General features: G+C 34.1%; 1 protein-coding gene and 1 long non-coding RNA gene across 8 annotated transcripts; one reads left to right on the forward strand and one right to left on the reverse strand.

The window, feature by feature from the left end:
- Positions 1 to 515: 515 nt before the first annotated feature.
- On the reverse strand, positions 516 to 21,285 carry LOC128863540 (glucosamine-6-phosphate isomerase). Of its 7 annotated transcripts, none has more exons than XM_054102753.1 (6): positions 21,183 to 21,285; positions 8,667 to 8,773; positions 7,949 to 8,076; positions 4,182 to 4,723; positions 2,525 to 2,631; positions 516 to 719 (listed from the first exon to the last, which is right to left on the reverse strand). In XM_054102753.1, the coding sequence occupies exons 2-5, from the start codon at positions 8,762 to 8,764 to the stop codon at positions 2,572 to 2,574; spliced, it is 828 nt and encodes a 275-aa protein (XP_053958728.1). In that variant the 5' UTR covers positions 8,765 to 8,773; positions 21,183 to 21,285; the 3' UTR covers positions 516 to 719; positions 2,525 to 2,571. The 7 variants fall into 7 exon arrangements, 6 of the variants coding, with proteins under 6 accessions (XP_053958728.1, XP_053958729.1, XP_053958730.1 ...); XM_054102754.1 differs by lacking the exon at positions 21,183 to 21,285 and adding an exon at positions 14,431 to 14,544; XM_054102755.1 differs by lacking the exon at positions 21,183 to 21,285 and adding an exon at positions 14,311 to 14,337.
- On the forward strand, positions 19,158 to 21,247 carry LOC128863541 (uncharacterized). Its single transcript, XR_008454613.1, has 3 exons — positions 19,158 to 19,497; positions 19,563 to 21,100; positions 21,165 to 21,247. It is a non-coding gene; the product is annotated as an uncharacterized LOC128863541 (long non-coding RNA).
- Positions 21,286 to 22,520: the final 1,235 nt, after the last annotated feature.

Below are 22,520 nucleotides of genomic sequence, written 5' to 3' on the forward strand. Positions count from 1 at the left end.
ACCACTTTGGAAATAGGTTTTCAACATTTCCCAATTTTGTTCAAGCGTATAGCTTCCCATTTCGTAAATGTCTAACCTTTAAGTAAATTATGAATACATTTGACATGTCATTTGTGTTACCATTCTCAAAAAAATAGGTGGTTCAAAAAGCAAACGCTATATGGCCCACCCTGTAGTAGCCTCATAGTTATTACATGCAAGGCTTCCAACTTAAATCTCAAAACGTTATTATTTTCTAGCCATATTTCTATCGACGGCTTAGCTTCATTGTGGATTGATTTGCCTTTGATGTATCTGAGTTGGATTTATTTTCTTTTCCAAATACAACAAATTTTTCAGTTCATATATCGACCCAACTATGCAGAAATGAGTATCATCGTTGCTCAAGAAACATAACTCGAGCTGTATTATTTAGCACTTCAACCATTCGTTATGAGTTTCTTAGTTCTAAGTGCTTTAGTGCCAAATTAGCCATCTCCAGGCTTACTAAAATGGATGCTGCATGTTAATTTGTTTGTTATTAAATTATATTCTTGTCTTACAAAATTATTACTTTTTCTTTTTTTTATTACAAAAAATGCAATATGAACATTAATTTCATACTAACTAAATTTTAATTCCCTGGGTTGAATTGTATCCAAAGTACATACAAAATAAAATCGAAACCTTGTAATTTATTCGACACCTTCCACCAATTTGCAATGCACTTCCATCAGGCCCTGTAAGAAATAAGATGAAAACGTCTAATTATAGATATTTTTTCAATATAAAACTTCATACATTTTAATAGCAAAAAGAAAGAAATAAAAAATTGGTGTCAACAATTGTTCAGGGTCTAATTTAAGAGGAAGGCCCCTCTGCGTTGGAAAGGTAAGGACTTGGCTTCACTTTGTGTGTCCAACTAGTGCCTGTTAGCACGAGAAAGAAACGGCTGGCGCGCTTTGTTAAACTCCACCAAAATCGCTTAAGCGGTTATCGCGCCAACCAAAGAGAAGAATACAAATTAACCGGAATTTCTTTGGTAAAGTTTTGTCAAAGCTTCCGGAAGTGATAACAAATTGCTACAGCAATACTGGCCTTAAAACCTATCGTGGCATCAAAATAATGGAAAAAATGAATTGAAATCGTCAAAATCGAAGCGCCCTCTCTATTGAATTTAACAAATGGCAGAACCTGTAGTTTTATGTCACTTCGAATGGCAGATGGTTTTTATAACAAGTTTTTTCATGGTAAAAGTGCCCTCGGAGATCTTCCATTGCCTGCCAAGAGATAAAAAATCATTTGATGTTTCATGCTCCCAGTGGCGCTCGCCAAATTATGTACGTGCCAAATTTGTCCAATGCTGGCACGGGAAGTGGTAGGCAGTGTTCAAATCTATAACTAATCCATGTATTGCTTGGCGAAATTTTTACTGCTAAAGCGAGGCAAATTGAATAGACATTAGCAGTAAAGCAAGTGCTTCGGTTTTTTTCCATTTTTTGTCCCTAAATTGCCAAATTATATTTAAATTGCTCTAAACTGTCAATTTATGTTTATAGATTATGATATATATACGAGTACTAGGGATCAAAAACAAAACCAAAATAAACTGCGTTTTTTTTCCTCTACTGCTACTACCTGTTCAAGTGCCTTGGGCTGGACGTAAGGCAAGAATGAAGAAATACAAAATTGCGCCTTCCGCATTCGCTGCGGCATCAGACACGTTGTCAAAATCGCGAAAAATAAAGTAACGGTTTTCGGAAGGCGCTATCTTCTGTATTCTATTCCCATTGGACTCAGTGCGGGTCTCTTTCAAAAAGAATTAAAATGTGTTACAAGTGTTTTTACATATAGTTTTTCACATTACAGATATTTCCTTTGAGAGCACTGTTTGACACATTTGTTAAATACTTTTTGGCTGGGCCCTCCGGTAACCATTCGAAAAATGAGAAAAAGTGAGTAAATTTTAAAATTAAAGATTTAAGATAAAGTTGATTCCAAAGAAGTTGATAGCAGTATACAAAAAAAAAATCTACATACATGTTTTTTTTCTTTTTTTCTTTTCCATTTAGTGGTTTGAATTCCAAGATTTCAGTCAAAATGTAAACAGACAAACAAAACAACAAAAAATAGATCACTATGATCTGGTGATATCTGTAGAGTAGTTGATTAGTTATTTTTTCTTGCGATTTGGGCTTTTAAATATCAAGTGACCTATTTCTTTGCAGTTGCTTTGTCTGTTTGTATGCTGATATCAACTTTGGCATTAAAAATACTATATTGCAAAAACAAAATACATGTAAATATTGTTCCTGCTCTAGTGCCACCCTCTTGTATGAATTCGCCTTGTGTACGGCTGTGCAATGGGTTCGAATAATCAAACAGAAGAAGACTTCACTTCACTTGGTGGTTCTAATTAAAATCAGTTAGCAGAAAACAAAAGAAATGACTGACGAGCTTTATTGGATTAGATTAAAACCACTTAGGCAGTTATAGAACCAGCAAAGAGCAGGAAAAAAATGCTAAGGTTTTAAAAAATACGTACGCTTTAGACCAGTGCACATAATTTTCGTTATAAATTCGGTCAATTCATTATTCGTTTGCATCAGCTTCTTCTCCAATCATTTTTTCATGTACATCTCTGAGTATGCCCTGGGGTTTCGAAAATATATATAAATCGCAAATATAAGTAAAAATGGCAAATATTTGACAAAAAGTAAAAAAAAAAAATCGGAACAAAGAGCCTAAACGCCAAGCAACTAATTGTTATTTTCAATTTCGGAAAAATTTACTAATTTGTACAAAGCAATAAAGGAGTTTTAATAATAATTTTAGAAATAATTGTATATATCGGGTGTTTTTTAAGAGCTTGGGAACTTAAAATGATAATACAAAACAGAAGTATTGTTCGCATGCATTTTTTTATTATAATCTGGTAGATAATTCCATGGAATTTATTTTTTCAATATGATAACCGGCATATGTCCGCCGCGGCTACGAGTTACATGGTCCACTCGATCAGTCCAGTTTTTGACTGGAATATTACAATAAAGGGTGAGGGTATTTTTTTTTTAAACAATTAATTGTCGGTTTTTTTCTCGAAAATCGGAAAAATATTTCCTGAGGCCGCCATATTGTTAATTTAGAAAAAAAAAGCTTCGATTATCTATTATAATAATTATTATCTATTAATAAAACTAATTCCTCTTATCCGATTGATTTTAGATGAATCTCGAAGGGCTTGTGGTGATCACCGCAAGGGACTTCTAGAGAAACGGGCTCGACACAAACAGCGATAACTTTTATAATTATTAATTATAACTTTTTTTTAAATTTTGCTAAAGTCAAGTCGAAACATGATGTATTAATGCTATGTTTTTATTTTTGTAAAATAAACGAATTGACAGCAAAAAAAATTATTGAAAATCATCATTTTTTCGGGCCTCTGGCTACCCCTAACCCTATAAGTCGATTGTAAAGCGCACCGTTTGTCAAGTTGCGCCGTCTTGTTGGAACCAAATGTCGTCGCTGTTTAGCTGATTAATTTTTGGAAACAAAAATTCAGTCAGCATGGCTCGATTGCGATCGTCATTCGCCGTAACGGCAGCTCTTTCCTCATTTTGAAAGAAATAAGGACCGATGATGCCGTCAGCACCGTAAAGGGAACAAAGTACTTTATGAACTTCGCGAACAGAATTATTTTCCTTTTTTTATTTTACATTTCCACAATTCGAAAGCGTTGGTTTGGCGTTAAGCGATCCATGATGACTTGCAAAACCTTATTGGATTACAAAAATGTCAACACAGTTTGCCGTTCTCAGCCGTCAAATCATAGTTATCGATATCGATAGTTCTCATGCAGCTAAAAAAACACCCGATATATAATTTACCACCAACTGTATATTTTACAATTCATACAATTCCTTAAATAAAAACATGCCATTTCATTTCTAGTATTACCAAACACCAATAGGTCTAGAAATAGCGCCATCACCAAGAAATTTTCCATCTTCTAAGATTTCTCAAATATAATACATAGGAATAGGATTTGCACTCGTGTTAAATTAAGCACTAAAAATGGCTGAGATCAGTGACGGGGATTCATTCTACAACACCAGCATATGGAAATACATAATTTCAAATTTAAATAAAAATTAACATAAAGTAACTGAACAAAAATAGATGCAATTACATTTCGTTACCTTAAAATATTTCACCGTCTTGACACGCAACTCCAAAGTAGCATCCTCATCACAAAGCATCAGTGTGTTGGGATGCTGCTGAAAGGCACTTACAGTCCACATATGATTTACGCCCTCCTCTATCGCTTTGTACAAAGCGAACGCTTTATGTGTGCCCGTGATCAATATCATCACCTCTTTCGCATCCATCACCGTACCCACACCCACTGTCAATGCCTGCTTGGGCACTTTACTTATATCGTTGTCGAAGAAACGTGCATTCGCCTCCAATGTATCCTGTGCCAATGTTTTCACGCGTGTGCGTGACACTAACGAACTGCCCGGTTCATTGAAGGCGATATGTCCGTCAGGTCCAATACCGCCAACGAATAGTTCAATGCCTCCCGCTTCCTTAATCATCCCCTCGAATTGCTGGCATTCGGCAAATAAATCCTGCGCGTTACCATCCAAAATATGCACATTCTTCGGATCGATATTGATATGTTTAAAGAAATGATGCCACATGAAGTAGTGATAGCTTTCGGGATGATCGCGAGGAATGCCTTAGAAAAATAGTATAGAATTTATTAAGGTATAAGCAATATAAAGTATTTATTTAAGTATAAGTGAAGTTGAGATAATTTGAAGTTTAAATGAGGGCCAGTTTCTCAACTTCGTGTTAAAATGTATCAGCATTTTAAGCACATTTTAATTTTCTCCCCACTCTTTTATGCATACTAAGCCCGCCAGGATGTGTCCACTGCGTGCGACTGACATGTCGTAGCAGTTAAAGTCCTACCTATCTAGAATCGACCCCGACATACGCAATATATGTCCGGCATGTGAAGGTAGCCTGCACAGAACTAACCATTCCCCTAATACCCCTTTCCTTTGGACCCAACCCGTCGAAACCTCATGTTTCCTACCGTTACATGAGATAAACGATGACGATCGGTGGCTACAAATCAAGACAGCGCTTGATGAACTACTATAACAACAACAACAACAAATGACATATCGTACAAAACGCAAGGGATACCACAATAAAAGTATTGAGCTTCCTTTTGTGCTCCTCAACTAAGTCCACAAGAGCTACCTTCTCTTTGGCTGTGAAGTTTTTGGCACTTCTATGCATTTTTTTTTTTTTTTTTGAATTAATTTATATAGGTATTTCTAATTTCACGAAAACCACAAACCTCTAAATTTTTCTTCACCGAAAAGTGTATTTTTAATTACTTTATATTCTATTTTATACCTAAAATCATGTTCGGTAGTTGTTCTACTTAGCGCTGCAATTAGACTGTAAGAAGCTTGTATTTATAGACTAAATAAATAATAAATAAAAAAACTAAAAAACACGCTTTTATTGCCAATCGAACTAAAAAGTATAAAATAAATTTTAATGACAAAGAGACCCATAATGAAGTAATAGCAAATCGAACGATCAGTCATAGTCAACTACCTCAGAACAGAATTATAACAAAAATTAAGATACAAATAGAGTAATTCAAATTAGAGTTAAAAGCGTGGGATGCTTGATATAGTAAATATTACAATCATTCTATTGGCAACTACCTATGTACAGAAGGTTATGAAAGTGAAGCAAAATGCATCACACGATTTTAACTCTAATTTGAATTACTCTATTTGTATCTTAATTTTTGTTTTAATTCTTTCTGAGGTAGTTGACTATGACTGATCGTTCGATTTGCTATTACTTCATTATGGGTCTCTTTGTCATTAAAATTTATTTTATACTTTTTAGTTCGATTGGCAATAAAAGCGTGTTTTTTAGTTTTTTTAAACTATTGTATTTTTTATTTTCTACTTTTTAGTTCGATTAGCAAAAACGCGTGTTTTTTAGTTTTTTTTTTTTAACTATTTTTTATTATGAATGAAAATTATTGTTATCATTGCAGTCAGTGAATTAATGATTCGATATATTCGTGTTATATTTAATTCCTTTCTTATCGACTGTGAGTCTAAAGCTATGCAGTTATCGGCCGTGATAAAGAAGTAATCGGGATGAAGAACTTATTTCGTGGAGGGAGCCTGAGAAACGGCTACCCCACTCCATTGGCCAGTTTTTTTCGATTTTCGTGGTGTGGTGCACTATGAATTCCTTCTACCTGCCCAAACTGTTAATAAGGAATATTATTTGAGCGTTATGCGTCGTGTACGTGAAGCAATTCGTCTAAAAAGACCAGAATTATGGGCCAACAACTCTTGGTTTTTGCATCACGATAATGCACCATCTCACACTGCACTCGTTCTTCGTGACCATTTCGCCCAAAATTCCACGCATATCGTTCCGCAACCACCGTATTCGCCTGATTTGGCTCCGTGTGACTTCTGGCTATTCCCAAAACTCAAGAGACCACTCCGGGGAACGCGTTTCGAGTCGATTGAGGAGATAAAAGCTGAATCGAAGAAGGTGCTGATGGCTATACCGGAAATGGACTATTTGGCATGTTTCGGGGATTGGAAAAATCGTTGGCATAAGTGTATTTCATCGAGAGGGCATTGTTTTGAAGGGGATGAAATTGATTTACAAGAATAAATAAAGATTTTTCATTTTACAACCAAATTCACCTTACTTTTTGCCCACAGGTAAAAAAAGAAAATATTAATCCTGGCAATCCTAATAAGGATAATGGAAAACTTTTATCAAATTATTGCATTGTCATCGGTCCTTGATAGGTGTGCAAAATTCCAAGTCGATCAGATTTTTAGAAGCCAGTGAAAATTAAGCTCAAAGATTCCGTTACATACATACATACATACATACATACATACAACCCGACCTAATAAAAGTGTGTTAAAAAAGAGGTTGTCTGTAAAGTCGGTTTACTGACGATAGTTTAACGTGACAACGTCATAAGAAAATACTGATGTAATGGTTGCAATTTTCAAAACAAAATTTTAATTTTATTAGTTTGATAAATATTTTGTATGGATATAGAGAAGGAGGTAAATGGAATCGCAATGGAAATGATCAAGTTACATTTACACAAACGTGAAAAATAACGAAACATTTATCAAATCCATGAAAGATATGTTCAATTTCGATTGTGCATCAGACGTTAATAAGTCAACAACACCCCCCTTTCATTTCCTACTTTTCCTATCATCGTCCTAATCTCAACAGAGAAATGGTTCATTACCATGCACACAGGAAGAAGGCATATGCAAATACAAATATGTGAATTTATATACATATGCGCATAACGACGCATGAGCAAGATAACGACGATTGAGCAAGATAACGCCACATTTTTTCGTGCGTGCAATCGGCTAAATCGAATTATAAGACGTTATCACGTCAATAAATAAAATTAAAAACCTAATTCAGACTGTGTTTTTACACAATTTAAATATTAGCCTAAAGTGTATCTAAGATATATATAAGGTATAGCTCTCTCGCTCCTTTTCCTCTACGTTATATCTTTTTTCTCTCTCACGGAACGAAAATGCCCAAAACGTTGCATGGCCTTGAAATTTTACTCTCCATTCCCGCTCGACCATCGACGCCTAAGAAGTTTCACTTCAAAAATTAAATTAATGGATAAAAATGCGTTTCTCCTAATTTTGTCCTTAAACTTTGCCATGAATTCACTACTAAATTATTTAAATATTTAACAGAATTAAACCAAAAAAACATTTTTTGATTATTGGCCGAATAACAGCAAGTTGAGAAATTGGGTTTGGGGAAAGGATTTGAGGTTTTCACCTAGTTAGCCTAGGCGTTTCCTATTACATAGCATCAATAGGAATCATGTTATACGTACCCACATATTCGTCCATATTGAAAGTCTTCACATATTCAAAAGACACTTTTCCGGCTTTATGGAATTCGATAAGTTTCTTGTACATGCCAAGTGGCGTGCTGCCAGTCGGTAGACCCAGAACAAAGTATCTAAAATAGAAAATATAATTAAGTAATTTATTGATTATCGAATAAAAAGAGCACTGAGAGGTATATATAAGGGCGAGTTTACATTGCAGATAGTTCGTGAATAACGAATCGTTTTTGATTTCAATGCACCTTTGGGAAAAATAAGAGAGTGACAGTCGCAACCAAACCGAGTGTGCGAAACTGGCGGCAAAAAGTTTGACCTTCGATAAGTAACGAACGCACAGTGCAGTTTTTAATCTGTTAAAAATATTGCTTCAATTTCTCTCCAGCCACAGATAATTTGATTATATTGTAGATATGGAATGAATATAAACACAAGACAAAAAAGCGGAAAAAATATGGCCATTTATTTACGTAAGCTCGTCTTAGATGAACTTCGTATTAATAATTTTGGAAATTATAGTCTATGACAATCAAATCAAAACAAATTTGTGAATAGACTAAGTTCTAATTTATAATATTTAATTGTAAATTACGAGAATGTCATAATAACAATAATATAAAGCAACGAAGTGTTTTTTTTTTCTGCAGTCACTTTCTAGTCACTTAATTCACTTTGTAATTTACTTAATATTTTAGAATATACTCACTTATTAGGACCGGGTTTAAAATCCTGTATGCGTTTCATTACATATTTGGCGGCCCAAACACCAACTGAGTCCGCTGAATCTAAGATCACTAGCCTCATCTTAAATTACTGAGAAGATAAAAAACAAATATTAACACTCACGCACATTTTTACAATGTCTAAAAGGTTATTTAACTGTACAGCTTAACAGACACTCAACTCAAATTACTTTGGAAACATCAAAAACCTGTGGTAGTCCAATAGGGTCTTAGTGATTGTGTAAACGCGACTACCGTGGAACATATCCATAGTAAAAAAAAAAAACAGAAGGTGTTTCCAATATCAGACATATAGCCGGCTTTGAAAGCATAAGCTGATTGGCTGACGTAACCGGGGTCATGTCAAAAAAATAAGTGTGTGAATACTCACGTTAAAAAGATGTTTAGAAAAGTGCTACGTAACAGACCACTATTCGGCTCTGAGCGAATTTGACAGAGTCAGCTGATGCGCTGTCGTCACCTGCGTCACGAAACTGTTTGTTTACAAAAAATTCAGATTGTGTTACTGATATACGATACAAAATCAATCAATTACAATACTTCGTTGCCATCTGAACAGCGACTTATTGGACGAGTGTGTCAATACATGTGAAAAGAGCGTGCAAAATTCGGCTGCCGAATCCCAAGTTCCCCTCACAATTTTCTTTTACACCATACATAGCTAAATAGCAAACCTGGTAGCCTATCATCCTTGGAATACATCATGTTCGGCGTCGTTTTTTATTCGACATATTGAAACTGCTTAGAAAATGCATCATTTAAATCCATAAATGACGACACATCAATGTAAAAAAGTTGGGCCAATGACTAGTTTCCTTTTAAGAATGCCATAAAAACACGGTTTAAAATTTTGCATTGGTTTTTGCTTAATTAAAAGAAATAAACCTTCCACCTTCGATGGTGAATGCATTCAGAAGGTTGACAAATTTAAATACTTAGGTTTCTTTATCAGCAGTAATTCTGACACTCCCGTGGCAATAAATGAGCGAGTAAGTGCGGCAAATAAGGCATTCTTTGCACACATAAAATTATTCAAGTCTCGATAAGCTCAAAAGATGGTAATATATAACCCATACTACCATACAGCGGCGAAGTATGGGTACTTAAAACAACAGACAGGGACCAAATACTGAGGCTTAAAAGAAAGATACTGCGAAAAATATATGGTCCCTTTCGTCGAGGTGACGGAACATATCGGATACAAACATGAATTCGGTGCACTGATTCAAAATGGAAACGCAATACCCTTTATAAAAAGTCAACGAATCAGATGGCTGGAGCACATGTACAGAATGCCCAAATGGAGAGCTGCCGGTATAACGTTCAACTTAATCTTAAAAAGAAAGCAAGTCAGAAAACAGATGCCTCACCTTTTACTAGAGAGCAATCTACATTTTTCGAATTTATGACAAAAAAATCAACTTTTGCCCCAGTGTGCGTTTAATCACGTGCTTATACGCCACTAAAGAGATTTCTGAATACTTTTCGTAAATCAAAAGAGAGCACTGTTCCCGCTACTCTTAATTCTCCAACCTCATATGAACACAAAACTCTTAAGCTTTTTCTGACTATATAAATATAAACATACAAACACATATACATTAGCGCTCTCTTCCAAAGCAGATACAAATTTTCAAACTGCAGTGAATAACCGGCCCCGGCCAATGCAAAGCAATAATGAAACCCGAACAAGTCAGCCACAAGTGGTTGGAGGCGGATAGACTGCCTTTAGTCAATGAAAGATAACTAAAAAAATGTTATACATATGTATAAATTTATGTATGTAAGTACTTATTCGCACTGTTTCGAATGCAAACAAAACATTCTTAATATCACGCATACATACGCAAATCGGTGTATGAATGTATATAAGAGATTACACTGCGGTGATAAACCAAACTACTACTCAGCAATCATTCAATTTTGAATGAAGGTATTTGAAGGAAAAGTCATACTAGTTCGAGAGTGACTCGAAATGTACCAGTTGCAAAATTACCAATTAGAGCTGTGCAAAACAAAAATGTATCTATTTTTGTAATTTTTATTTCTGCTCTATTTTTAAATAGCAATATGTGTATGTATTGGAGCTCTATATAGCCGGGTAGCCAGCACTATCTCGTCTGTTGCTCAACTGCTCAAATGTTTGTTCCAAATTTTCGAGCATCTGAATAATTTGAGCAGCCGAACAAAAATTGTCAATTTTATTTGTCAGCATTTCGATGTTTGCACTGCGTATGAAGAATTTATAAAACTTTCAAAAAGTGCGTTGCTCATTCGCCCGGACTGTTGCAAATTTACAAATAAATCGGGGGCTCTAGTAATTATATTAATTTTTATTTACTTTTTCACCTCGTTCAAAACTGCTGATTTCCAAATTGGGGTATACTTTTTTTATTCAAAAGTTTACCAGACAGCAATGCTAGTTTTTCTAATTGTTATTTTTCAACAGCTGTCAAAGCTACCAATGTAAAGTTGGCATAAAGTTTGTCATTTTATCATGCATCGTTTCACATTTGCCGATATTATACGAACGTGAATTTCTTTGGGAGGTCGGACGGGACCTATTTTCGGCTCAGTGACTATGTTCACTTTTAATATTGTCGAAGTTGTAAAGGAGAAATGTGACGACTGTGTTACGAACTATTTCAGCTGCAAAGCCAACTAGTATGATAGTAAAGTACTGCAGAACTAGTAAGTTTGACTGCAGGGTTATATTCATATGCATATATCCGAGTGTCTGTGTACATATGTATAATTTGACGAGTATATTCGTAGAGCAAACATCGCCAAGGTAATTGACCTTTTTCGATATGGAAAGTCAAAATCAAGCAAATTTTAGCGAAATAACACACATACATATCCACACATGGTGTTTGCATATACACATATAAACTTAAGAATAAATTTAATTCACTTCACCAAATCTATGTCGCCACTTGGGCATTTAAAAACAATTGCAATTGTCGCAGCGTGCTAAGTGAACTTTATTTAAATTGTTTAAAGTCAATTTTTTAATAAAAAGAAGGTATTTCAATGCTATTAATGCACTCATACTTGTATATATTTTAGATAAGTATTTATGTACGTACTTTTTGATAATAAAAATGCTACAAAAACGGCAATGCAAATTCTGGTAGGTTCCTAACACACAAATCCTGACTTAAAACTTTACTACTTCCAAATTGAATCACAATCACTCAAATCACCTCCGAGTTGAAAAACAAAGAAAACAATGAAGATAAAAAAAAAACAATATTTATTTATACCTATTTACACAGACTGTACTTGTAACTACAGTTGTGCTCAACATGAGCACAAATTATATTCTGAAACCTTATTGTGTAGAACTGGCGCTAATTAACCAATCCAGAGCACACCAACAGAGTAGCAGCAGTGGAGCAGCTGATTTGACTGGTTTTGAGATTTTATATGTTCTCTTAACTGTCAAATTTTGTTGACCATTTACTCTGTTATCTAGAGAGTTCAAGCAACAACAAAGTACTTGAAATTATTGTTCTTGCGCTAATGCTGCTATCTTATTCAAGAATGATAGAAAGAAGATTGCGCCCATCAGAGCGTACGTGACGTCACGTTTGCAGAGTTGTGCAGTATTGCCAACCATTTGCTCTTCGCAATAAATTTAGTGCTTTTTTATACCGAAAATGCGACAATTTTTAAGTTTGGTGTTTGTTTCTTTTTGTTTTTAATTTAAGGCTACCGAGACTTAAGTTGAAAAAAAACTGTATTATTATACAAAAGAAGTTTAAAAAAGGCCACTCTGAGAAGATTTTAGTGCTAATGAAAAGTGTTTTACTCTTATAAAATTTGATAATTTGAAAGTGCAAATTTAATTTTTGGCTCCATTTAAGGCTATGCAAAAATATTAAATGCCCCTCTCTCAACTCTTCTTAAGATTGAAAACCTTTTTACACATTTTAAAAAGCCTTTGAATTTATTGAATGCGAATTGAAACCATAGAGGTGTAATCGTTTCTTCCGGTCATCAATCCTTAGTGAGACATAGAGCATCAAGAGGTGTATTCATAGTAAAAATAACCAACAAAATACCAGAAAATACTAAAGAAACCATACTGACATTTTTACAAAAAGAGTACCTTATCTAGTTACATAACTTCAAATATAGCAAAAAAGTCGTTTCCTTAACAAAAGAATTTCGCTTAACAAAAAAAACTCATAAATTAAATTGTACATAAGCATAACACATTTATTTAAAAAAAACGCACATTCTACAGACAATTTATCACGCATACAAAGTTCTTTAAGTAACACAATAAAAATTTCGTGATTTATTTTCTTTAAATGGGCATTTAGTGCGTTTTTATATCCAAAGCTAGGCAACTCTGCAGTAGCGAGAGAGAGATTTGACTGCCGAAAGCAGAAGAACACGAACAACACCGGCAATCGCGGGCAATGCCACCAGATGTTAAAAAAAAGTAAAGCTAAATAAAACTGAGTGAATTATTTAAATAATTATTAAAAAATGTATATTTTACAAAATTATAAACATGACATTTTAATTAGAACAGCTAGAAAAATGTCATGAAGAAAGAACTAAAACTCCGAGACAAAAAATAATAAAAATAACAAAAAAAAATGCTAAATCAAGTTACGAAAATGGTAATCTGGCCATACTGGAGCTAAAATCACGTAACTAGTTGTCAAATTCGGTGAGCGCAAAGTAACGGGACCACGATGGGCGCCATCTCATTATTCTTTGCATCATGTATCTTATTGAAGTGCCTTGGATCAGGGACTGTTCGCCACGTTACTGGGCGCTGTCAATTCTTGTCGAATGACAAAACACATGGCTGTAAAAGATAAGAGACGCGTTTCATATCTTTTTACAGCTGATTGTCGACAACAGATTGTCGATGAGTAGAATTTCACGTACAAAGAGAGCGTGAAACCGAGAAAGTAAAGCAACGAAAACTAGTCGAAATTTGCAAGTAAACCACCAAATCGAGAAAAAAATATCAGCTGCTTGCTGGCATCACCTTGTATGAATACGTCATGTTTTGGCATTTAAAAATAATTGGCGCCATTTGTTGGACAAATTAAAAGTGAAATGAAATTTTTAAATTTGTGCCAAAATTAGTTTATGATATTACCAGCTTTAATAGTTAAATATATGAATTAAAAAATTCATTCATTTAAAATTAACTGTGCGTAAAAAATTGTGAATTGTACCATTTGCAAGAATAGTCATGTTCGTAAACAAAAGTCTATGAAATTATTAATATTTTAAAGCCTTTGGCGTCTTTGGATATCTCTACATATTGCAGCTTTCTCTTCTATTTATTGTTTCAAGAGTTTCTCGTTATTCTGTTCTACAGGCTTTTCTTATCATTCAACCGCTGTACGTATTGCGATCTCAAAGCGCTGAAAAACATCGTTATCCGATAAACTATTCCAGAAACTGTAGCGATGGTCACATCAAATCTGTCACCAACGTCCCGAAAACCGCATTCTTCGTGGCCATCAAACCACAAAAACAATGTAATCGACTCAGTAGTGCTAAATAGCGCTTGAGTAGATATTTAGTTAATAAAACACTGTTTATAAAGAATCAAAAGGAAGCTGAACCCACCTTCTCTAATTGCCAACTCAATTCCATTTAGTTTCTTCAGCAGGTGATTCTTACTTTAAATAGAAACACAAGTGTAATAATGTACATACATACATACATACATACTTCAAATTTACGTACAAATACTATACTCTGTAATATTTCACTGTTTTTTCTTTAATGATGCACTCATTTTGTTTTATTAAAACTGAAAATAAAATAAACTTGCCAAAAATTTTCTTTCTGTGCTTCGAACAGCTGGTTCTTAAGCATATGCCAACCGAAATTAGCAGCTGTCCTACTTCTGCAATTTTTTTTGTGTTAAGAAAGGCTTGCTTGTAGTTGCCAACTTCTACTTTAAGCGCTAGAATTAGCGTTGTATGAAAATTAAAACGCCAAGAAAATGGAAAATATACTTTAATAGGCATAAATTAATTGCAAATAAAATTTCCTTAATATTTGGGTTTGATAGCTAAGTCGAAACGTGTGAAACAAAAAATGTTGCATTATTAATAGGCATAAACTAAGTATGTACCGAGTTCCAATTCAGGAAGCATTTGCTGCGAATATCTCTTGATATCTTAGCTGATACAGAGAACGTTAAGGGGTTAGGGGTAGTCAGAATTTTCAAAAAATCGATTTTTTTTTTTTGCATTTTCTTAAAGTATGATGTTTTAAAAATATTGTGTAAAAATTTGAAGTGAATCTGACAAATACTTTTCAAGTTATTCAACAATTAACAAAGGGCGCTCGGCCGCTCCGGAGCCGATAGCAAAACTTTAAATGCGTTTTTCTCAAAACTGGTTTTTCAAACTGGTGAACACTGTAACTTAAAAACCGCTACGTAGATTTCAATAAAATTTATACAGGTTTTGAAAAACATAAAAAACTTGTGCCTGATCGAAGGATTTTTTTTTTTTTCAAAAATTTCGATTTTTTTTAACAATTAACTGTTGGTTTTTTTTTCTAAAATCTGGAAAAAATTTTCTGAGGCCGCCATTTTGTTCATTTTGAAAAAAAAAAGCTTCGATCCGGCTCGAGATTATCTATCAATAAAAATAATTTTTCTCATCCGATTGGTTTTAGATGAATCTGCAAGGACTTGTGATGTTCACCGCAAGGGACTTCTGGAGAAACGGGCTTCACACAAACAGCGATAACTTTTGCAATTATTAATTTTTTTTTTTGAAATTTTGGTGAAGTCAAGTTAAAACATGATGTTTTTATGCTATGTTTTTATTTTTGTTATAATTGTTTCCAAATTTTCTCTTAGCATTAAAATATTCGAATCATATTTTTTTTTTAAGCTGCTTGTTTTCTTCTGCAACTTACTGTGCTCATGCGCGCACTTGACGCGCAGCAGCTGCGGCTGTCGAGCATTTGAAAGACATATTTACATACATATATTGATGCATACATATGTACGATGCCGCGGGCACTCGACTTGACAAAAATTGAAGATTTATCAAATATTGGCAAATAATTCTACGCGAAATATTCCAATATTGACTATTTTCGAATTGTCGAGAAAATTGGCATATGGGCGGCTCGTTTTATGAATGAAAGTACTTGCTCTTAGAACTATGAGCTCGAATTTATCAATGAATTTTTGATGATGAGTTTTTGTTGCACAGTACAATAGTTGAAGCTGTTCAGCGCTATGGCAACTAGAATGATGGCCGCTACGCCTGCGTCTATGACTGCATTTTGTTCTTGTAGTCGCTAGGCATAGAATTTTAGCTTTGAACGAATAAAGTAAGTGCCCTGTGTGTGCGGTTGTATGCACATGCATATGTGTATATTAATAAGCATTGTTTTGCTTGAATTCAATTCACATATGTACATATTTATAGAGTCGAACTTCCATATAGTGAATTCGCACGGGACCTGAAAATCACTTCACTATATAGAAACTTCATTATAAAGAAACATTGATTTTTTATGTAATTTTATTTAAAATAATCAGTGAGTTTGGTTTGAATTACAGTCTTCCATTTTTCATTTTCAATAAAAGCTTCCAAATCATGTAGAGAGTTGAAAACATTAATCGGCACGTCACTCCTCATTTCCACAAAGGCTCTAATTACGCTAATGGATGAAGCAGCTTGTATCAACGTAGGTAATGCCTCCTCAGTTTCTGCCAATTCTTCAACGGTCAAATCGTGTTCATCGTTATCTGAAATAATATTTACATATTAAATTTTTGTTTGACTATAAAAAGATAAATGCTTACCAGGTTCAGCTGGAACTCCGCGACTTTCAAAAATGTTGTTGAGAATATCTTCTTCGGATGGTTTGTCCCAAGTCTGCACACCATTATCAACATTTACGTAGTCATCAAACGATGCTTCGATATTTGCTACTTTTTTAAATGAAGACTGTAAAGCGGCCTAATCCGATATTAAAAGAAGGTCCTCTTCATCCCAATGCTCAAATGGAATCTGCATAACATCTTTTGAAAATCCAGCCTTTTTAAAACAGTTGGCAACTGTTTCTGGTTTAACATAGACATTCCATATATTGCTAAGATTTCGAACTGCTTGCAGCAAGTCTATGGCCATAACAGAATTTCCCTCATCCACTTGAGTCAATATATTCGTTAAAATTCGTTTTCTGTAATGTTGTTTCATGTTGTAGATAATGCCTTGGTCCATTGGTTGCAGTAACGAAGTCATGTTGGGAGGAAAATAAGCGAGATGAATGTTTCTCAACTTGTCTCTTACATCTTTAGGGTGGGCAGTGCAGTTATCAACAAAAAACAACACCTTTCTGTTTTGATCACAAAATTTTTTGTCGAGTTTTACAATCCATTTCGTAAAAATCTCACTGGTCATCCATGCTTTTTTGTTAAACTCATAATCGACACCTAAAGATTTTATTCCCTTGAAGTACCTCGGATTTTTGGCCTTTCCGATTACCAGCAATTTTAGCTTTTCTGATCCAGTCATATTGCTTCCCACCAAAGCATTTTTCATTTTTGAATGCCAGTGTTTTAGTTGGCAAGCATTTGAAAAACAAAGCAGTCTCGTCGGCATTAAAAATGTCGTTAATGTTGTAATTTTCAATTAATTTCGGTAAGACGTTCGTCACCCATTCATCACGGTTTTCTATGTTGGTGTCAGCACTTTCCCCACATAATGTCTTTTGAATAACGCCATGCCGACTTTTGAACTTGTCTAACCAACCTGTACTTGCCTCAAATTCGTGGTGTCCAAGTGCTTCCGCAAAATCTTTGGCCTTTTGCTTCAATAATGGTCCAGATAAAGGGAGATTCTTACCACGTGCAACGAGTAACCATTTCAGCATTGCTTCGACAATATCCTCAAAATGGCAAGGTCGAAGTCTTTTGCGTTTGGTATTTACTGCCAAATCCTCCGCATTTTTTAAAATCACTTCCTTATTTTTTAAAATATTTGATAAAGTGCTGGGAAGAACTCCGAATTCATTGGCAATATCTTTTTTTTTTCTTTCCTTCATTAACTTTGTTAATCATTAATAACTTTTTTTCAAGCGAAATGCTGCTTCGATGCATCATTTTAACTTCAATCACTGAATAAAACTGTAATAGCTCAGCTCTTTCTGTTTTAATTTCCACATCTAACTGTAATTTTTTGCAACAGAAAACTTTTGAAAAAATTCACTATATGGAGACAAAAACTTAGGACGCTTGAATTTCCAGTTGTAAAATTTGTTCATTATATAGAAAACTTCACTATATAGAAATTCATTATAAGGAGACAAAAATACACCGAAAGTAGAACGAAAAAGCAGTGTCTTCGAAACCAGTTCATTATAAGGAGAGCTTCATTATATGGAAGTTCACTGTAGAGAAGTTCGACTGTATTTGCATATGACATCTTCCTGTGTGCCTGGTAATAAAGCGTTTTGTATACAGAATTTTTTGATTTGTTTGAAGGGATATGGGCACCAAGTGTACATACGCACATACAAATATGTACATGAATATTCAAAAGAAATTTGTTTTAGCATTTGTGAGGCAGGAATTTGATCATTAGGTTATTTACATGAAATATAAAGCGATGCTCGTGAGGTAGGTCATGTTGCTTCAGTGCACACATATGCGTGCAACACTATATTTAATAAAGATGCAATTGAACTTAGTTGTCCCATATATGCAAATACGTTTCATTGAAGTTTTCCTTTATTTATTTTAAAGTTTCATACTATCTACAAAATGCATACATACAAATGTATGTATATTATTATTCCCTGTAAAAAAATGTAAATTGAAAAAAATTTGGTTTGCCAAAGGAACAAATAAATGCATATTCAAATGTAAATACATATGTCGATATACCAAAACACTTGTATGCTATGAATTAATTTCGACTCAAATTATTAGTAAAAATTTTCATCAAATTTGTTTAGTTTTAAATTTACTAAAACGCACATACCAAAATGTGAGAGGTCGTTTTATAATGTATTTTTTTTTAAATTAAATCAAATTATTAAAGTTACTTTGATTTGAAATGTTGGCGCATATAATAAATATTCAATCATTTTTTCTTCATCACCTTTGTCTGAAAATACAAATTGAATAAATTTTCGTTTATCAAGGGAACATAAAAATGCACAAGCAAATACTTTGCAAAATGCCGTCGGCTATTCGTCAATTTGATTTCCTACAGAGGCCAAAAACTGTGCAGGGCCAATATGCTAAAGGAGAAATCGCCGTAAAACATCTCTGTTAAAAGTTTCACCACACCCCGGCGGCGGTTAGACTTCATTTTTGACAATTCACACTATTCGTAGCTCGTGAGAATTCTCTATATTTAACGTTCTCTGGCTGATATCTCTTATACTGGTTTTGGCAACTATTGGCAAGTCCTACGTTCGTTAACCTTTTTGCTTGTTCTGCTCATTGAGAGAAATTGGCTCTTGATTTGGATTGATGGCAAATTTTGTTATCGAACACAACTAAATATTTTCTGAAAAATTAACCGAACAAACCCAATGGCAAACATTGTATTGGCGAGTTGTAAAGCTTTTATGCGATATTTAAATATAAATAAAAAGCATTGCATACATTTTAATTTGTTAGATTAAAAAGAGACAAGTATAAAAGAATATATGGAATGGAAGTGTAATTAGGTTTTTTTTAAACTTTGTTTCAACATTTCTGTATTATGGCCATCAACAAAATCAGTATATAAAAGGAAATTAAAAGCGATACCAGATTTTTACTAGGTAAGCACTTTCATAATTTATATAATTTTCGGCTTAATTTTCTTATTAAAGTATTTGTTTCATAGAAATAGACACATTGGGCAATTCAACGAGGTATTCATAAGCAAATAAAACAATTTTCCGGTTTCTCTAATTACCAGTAAATACTGGAGCACTTTAAGTGGCCTAAGCAAATGTGGTGAACACTTTAAAGGAAAAATAGATAATAGAAATAATAGAAAAATTCTGTAGCTTATTTTGATAAGATTTACAAACATAATTTAATGGTTCCAATTTATAATTTAAAACGCACCGCTCCCAATGCACTTCACACAACACATTGATATTATGACGCACTCGTTTGAACAGCTGGGTGGCAAAATAAAGAAGCAAAAGTAACGGACCTACATAAACGCCATCTCCAAAGAAGGTTAAATACAAGGCGAATTCATATAAAGTGATTTTGAGGTGGTTTGAATGTCAAACAGGTCTGTTTTTTTTTTTGTTGTTGTTTTGGTTGTTTGTGTACATTCGACCATTGTACAGATTTATAAGTAAAAACATTCTCAGCTGGTTGTCGAAAAATATCCACAGGTGAAATCACCTGATTCCAAAACGCTCTTCTATGTAATATGGCTGCATAAAAAATGATTAACGTGCATATAAAGCTGTACCAAAAAGTCCAAAAAATTACGTAAAAATCCAAATATCTCTCAATAAAGAATCATTATTAAATATTGGGTTAGCAACTAAGTAATTGCGGATTTCACTCATAGATGGCTACAATTGAGTTTTTAGGTTTGCAGACGTAGTACAAATGTAAAACACATTTTGTTATTTGGTAATTGGTAATTCGGCTGTCAATCAGTAAAAAATTTGATCGGTTGCGTAGTTTTCGTTGGCGTTCGTTGAAAAATGGAAAATCAAAAGGAACATTTACGTCATATTTTGCTTTTTTTATTTCCGCAAAGGGAAAACCGCATTTCAAGCTCATAAAAAGTTATGTGCTGCTTATGGTGACGAAGCCTTAAAAGAACGGCAGTCCAGTTGAAGTTGATGACGCCCTAATCAAAGCAATAATCGATTCGGATCGTCACAGTACAACACGTGAGTTTGCGAAGAAGCTTCATGTATCACATACATGCATTGAAAATCGCTTACAACAACTTGGCTATGTTCAAAAAATGGGCAATACATTAAAGAATAAAGTTATTTAGTTCCATGAAAAAATTGTTCTTAATTTTCTAAAAAAAAATCCGCAATTACTTAGTTGCCAACCCAATATACAAAATATTTGTTTTTGTGAGTTTTTCAAGTCAAAGATATTATTATTTTTTTTTTTTTGTGGGCATTCTATGGTTTTTAATGTTACCATAAAAAGTCTAATTTGGTATACCAACCCTGCCAATACGCTCAAGCAGAAAATCCAAGCAATCATCCCATCACATAATTGACTGCCTGTCAAACATACACCGAGGGTGCCTGTCAGAATATAAGAAGAAGAAGAGTGTTTTACTGATATTTTCGTGCTATGCATTGGGATTGAGATTATGGCATTCAATCCACCAAATTGCAAAAACAAATTACATTTGCGTTTTGTATTTGTACCACTGCTATCATCTAGGTTGAGTATCTGAATTCTTCGACATATCAATATATTGATTGATGATTGTTTTCAATTGATATAGAAATAAAACGACACTTACTAACATCACTCAGCTGTTTTCAATACTGTGGTATATTTTGCACCACTGCTCTTCAAAAATGTTGCACATCAGTTTTTCTAATGTAACTATTGTTTTTACTTTCATTTAATAACTTTTTAATTTAAATCCATTAGATTTTTAATTGTATAGATATTTATATGTTTGCGTTAATTTTGTTATTCAAAAATATGGCTATTTTTAAATTTAGTTTTCAAATTTATGACAGAATTTCCATTTTCGAAAATGATGTTGAACTCTCTGAATAGATAATTTTTATACGGTGTGACAAAATATATTTTTCCGAATCCTTAAAAAAAGTTGATATATGTATGTATGTATCTGTATGTATGTGCATATAGTTAATTTTATTTCTAACATTTCATCACTACTGAGCCCTTGCTGTTGTAAAGAAACAAAAGCGGCGAAACGCAAACTAATAAAGTAATTGAAAATTATGTAAGGCAAGGCACTGACTTTTTCTTAAATATTAAACTTATCATAGTGAAATTCAATGATTTACAGCTTTGCTGACAGCTTGAGAACCACGTTGGGATGTGACCTCATGGAGGGTTATTCCCTTACAAGCATGTGAGCTACTTATCCTTGAAGAAATCGTAAGATCAGCGTCCGAAAGATGGCGTAATGAAGCCACCTGCAAAATCGCCCGACTATTGTCCTCGACTCAATGCTAAACGCACAGAATCTCTGCTAAGCCAAAATAAGCAGAGTCTTAGCATACTAATTTCAGTCATCACGTAGCAGTGCCTAATAGGTAGGCACGCCCAAAGGATGGGTGTGCAAACACTGACATATAGAAGTTGTCTAGATGAGGAGGAGGATTGTCCTGCTCTATCCAGACGTAGGTTTAGCACTCTAGGTAGACAATTTTTTAATGAATTGGAAGACCTCCGTTCTGCAAAAATTAGGTACATATATTCTAAAATTCTTGAAAAGAACACACTGGTTATAGGAGATATAGGAGCAAGCTCCCTACACGGCATCACAATGTGCCAAGAGCCTGAGTGTGTCCCGCAGGACAACCACTTCAATCTAACTTTGGGGTGGTGCTTTCAAATCTAATGACACTTAGAAGATGAACGTGAGTGACTAAAGAATAATAAAACATTAATCTGCTCCAATGTCCATAATGCAATTAGACCTTCATTTTTTTATTTTTCGAAAAGATCACAGCGTTTGCTGGGGTGACTCGGTAGTAGTGGAGTAGCAAAAGTACTTGGTTCTGAATATTTTATGCTTCACGCATGCTTTACAATGTAAATGGTATTCTGGGAGCACGGGAAGACATCCTGTAGTAGTTCTGGGAACAAATTTTAGTAG

The sequence above is a fragment of the Anastrepha ludens genome, chromosome 5 (genome assembly GCF_028408465.1).
Source record: "Anastrepha ludens isolate Willacy chromosome 5, idAnaLude1.1, whole genome shotgun sequence".
Taxonomy (NCBI): Eukaryota; Metazoa; Arthropoda; class Insecta; order Diptera; family Tephritidae; genus Anastrepha; species Anastrepha ludens.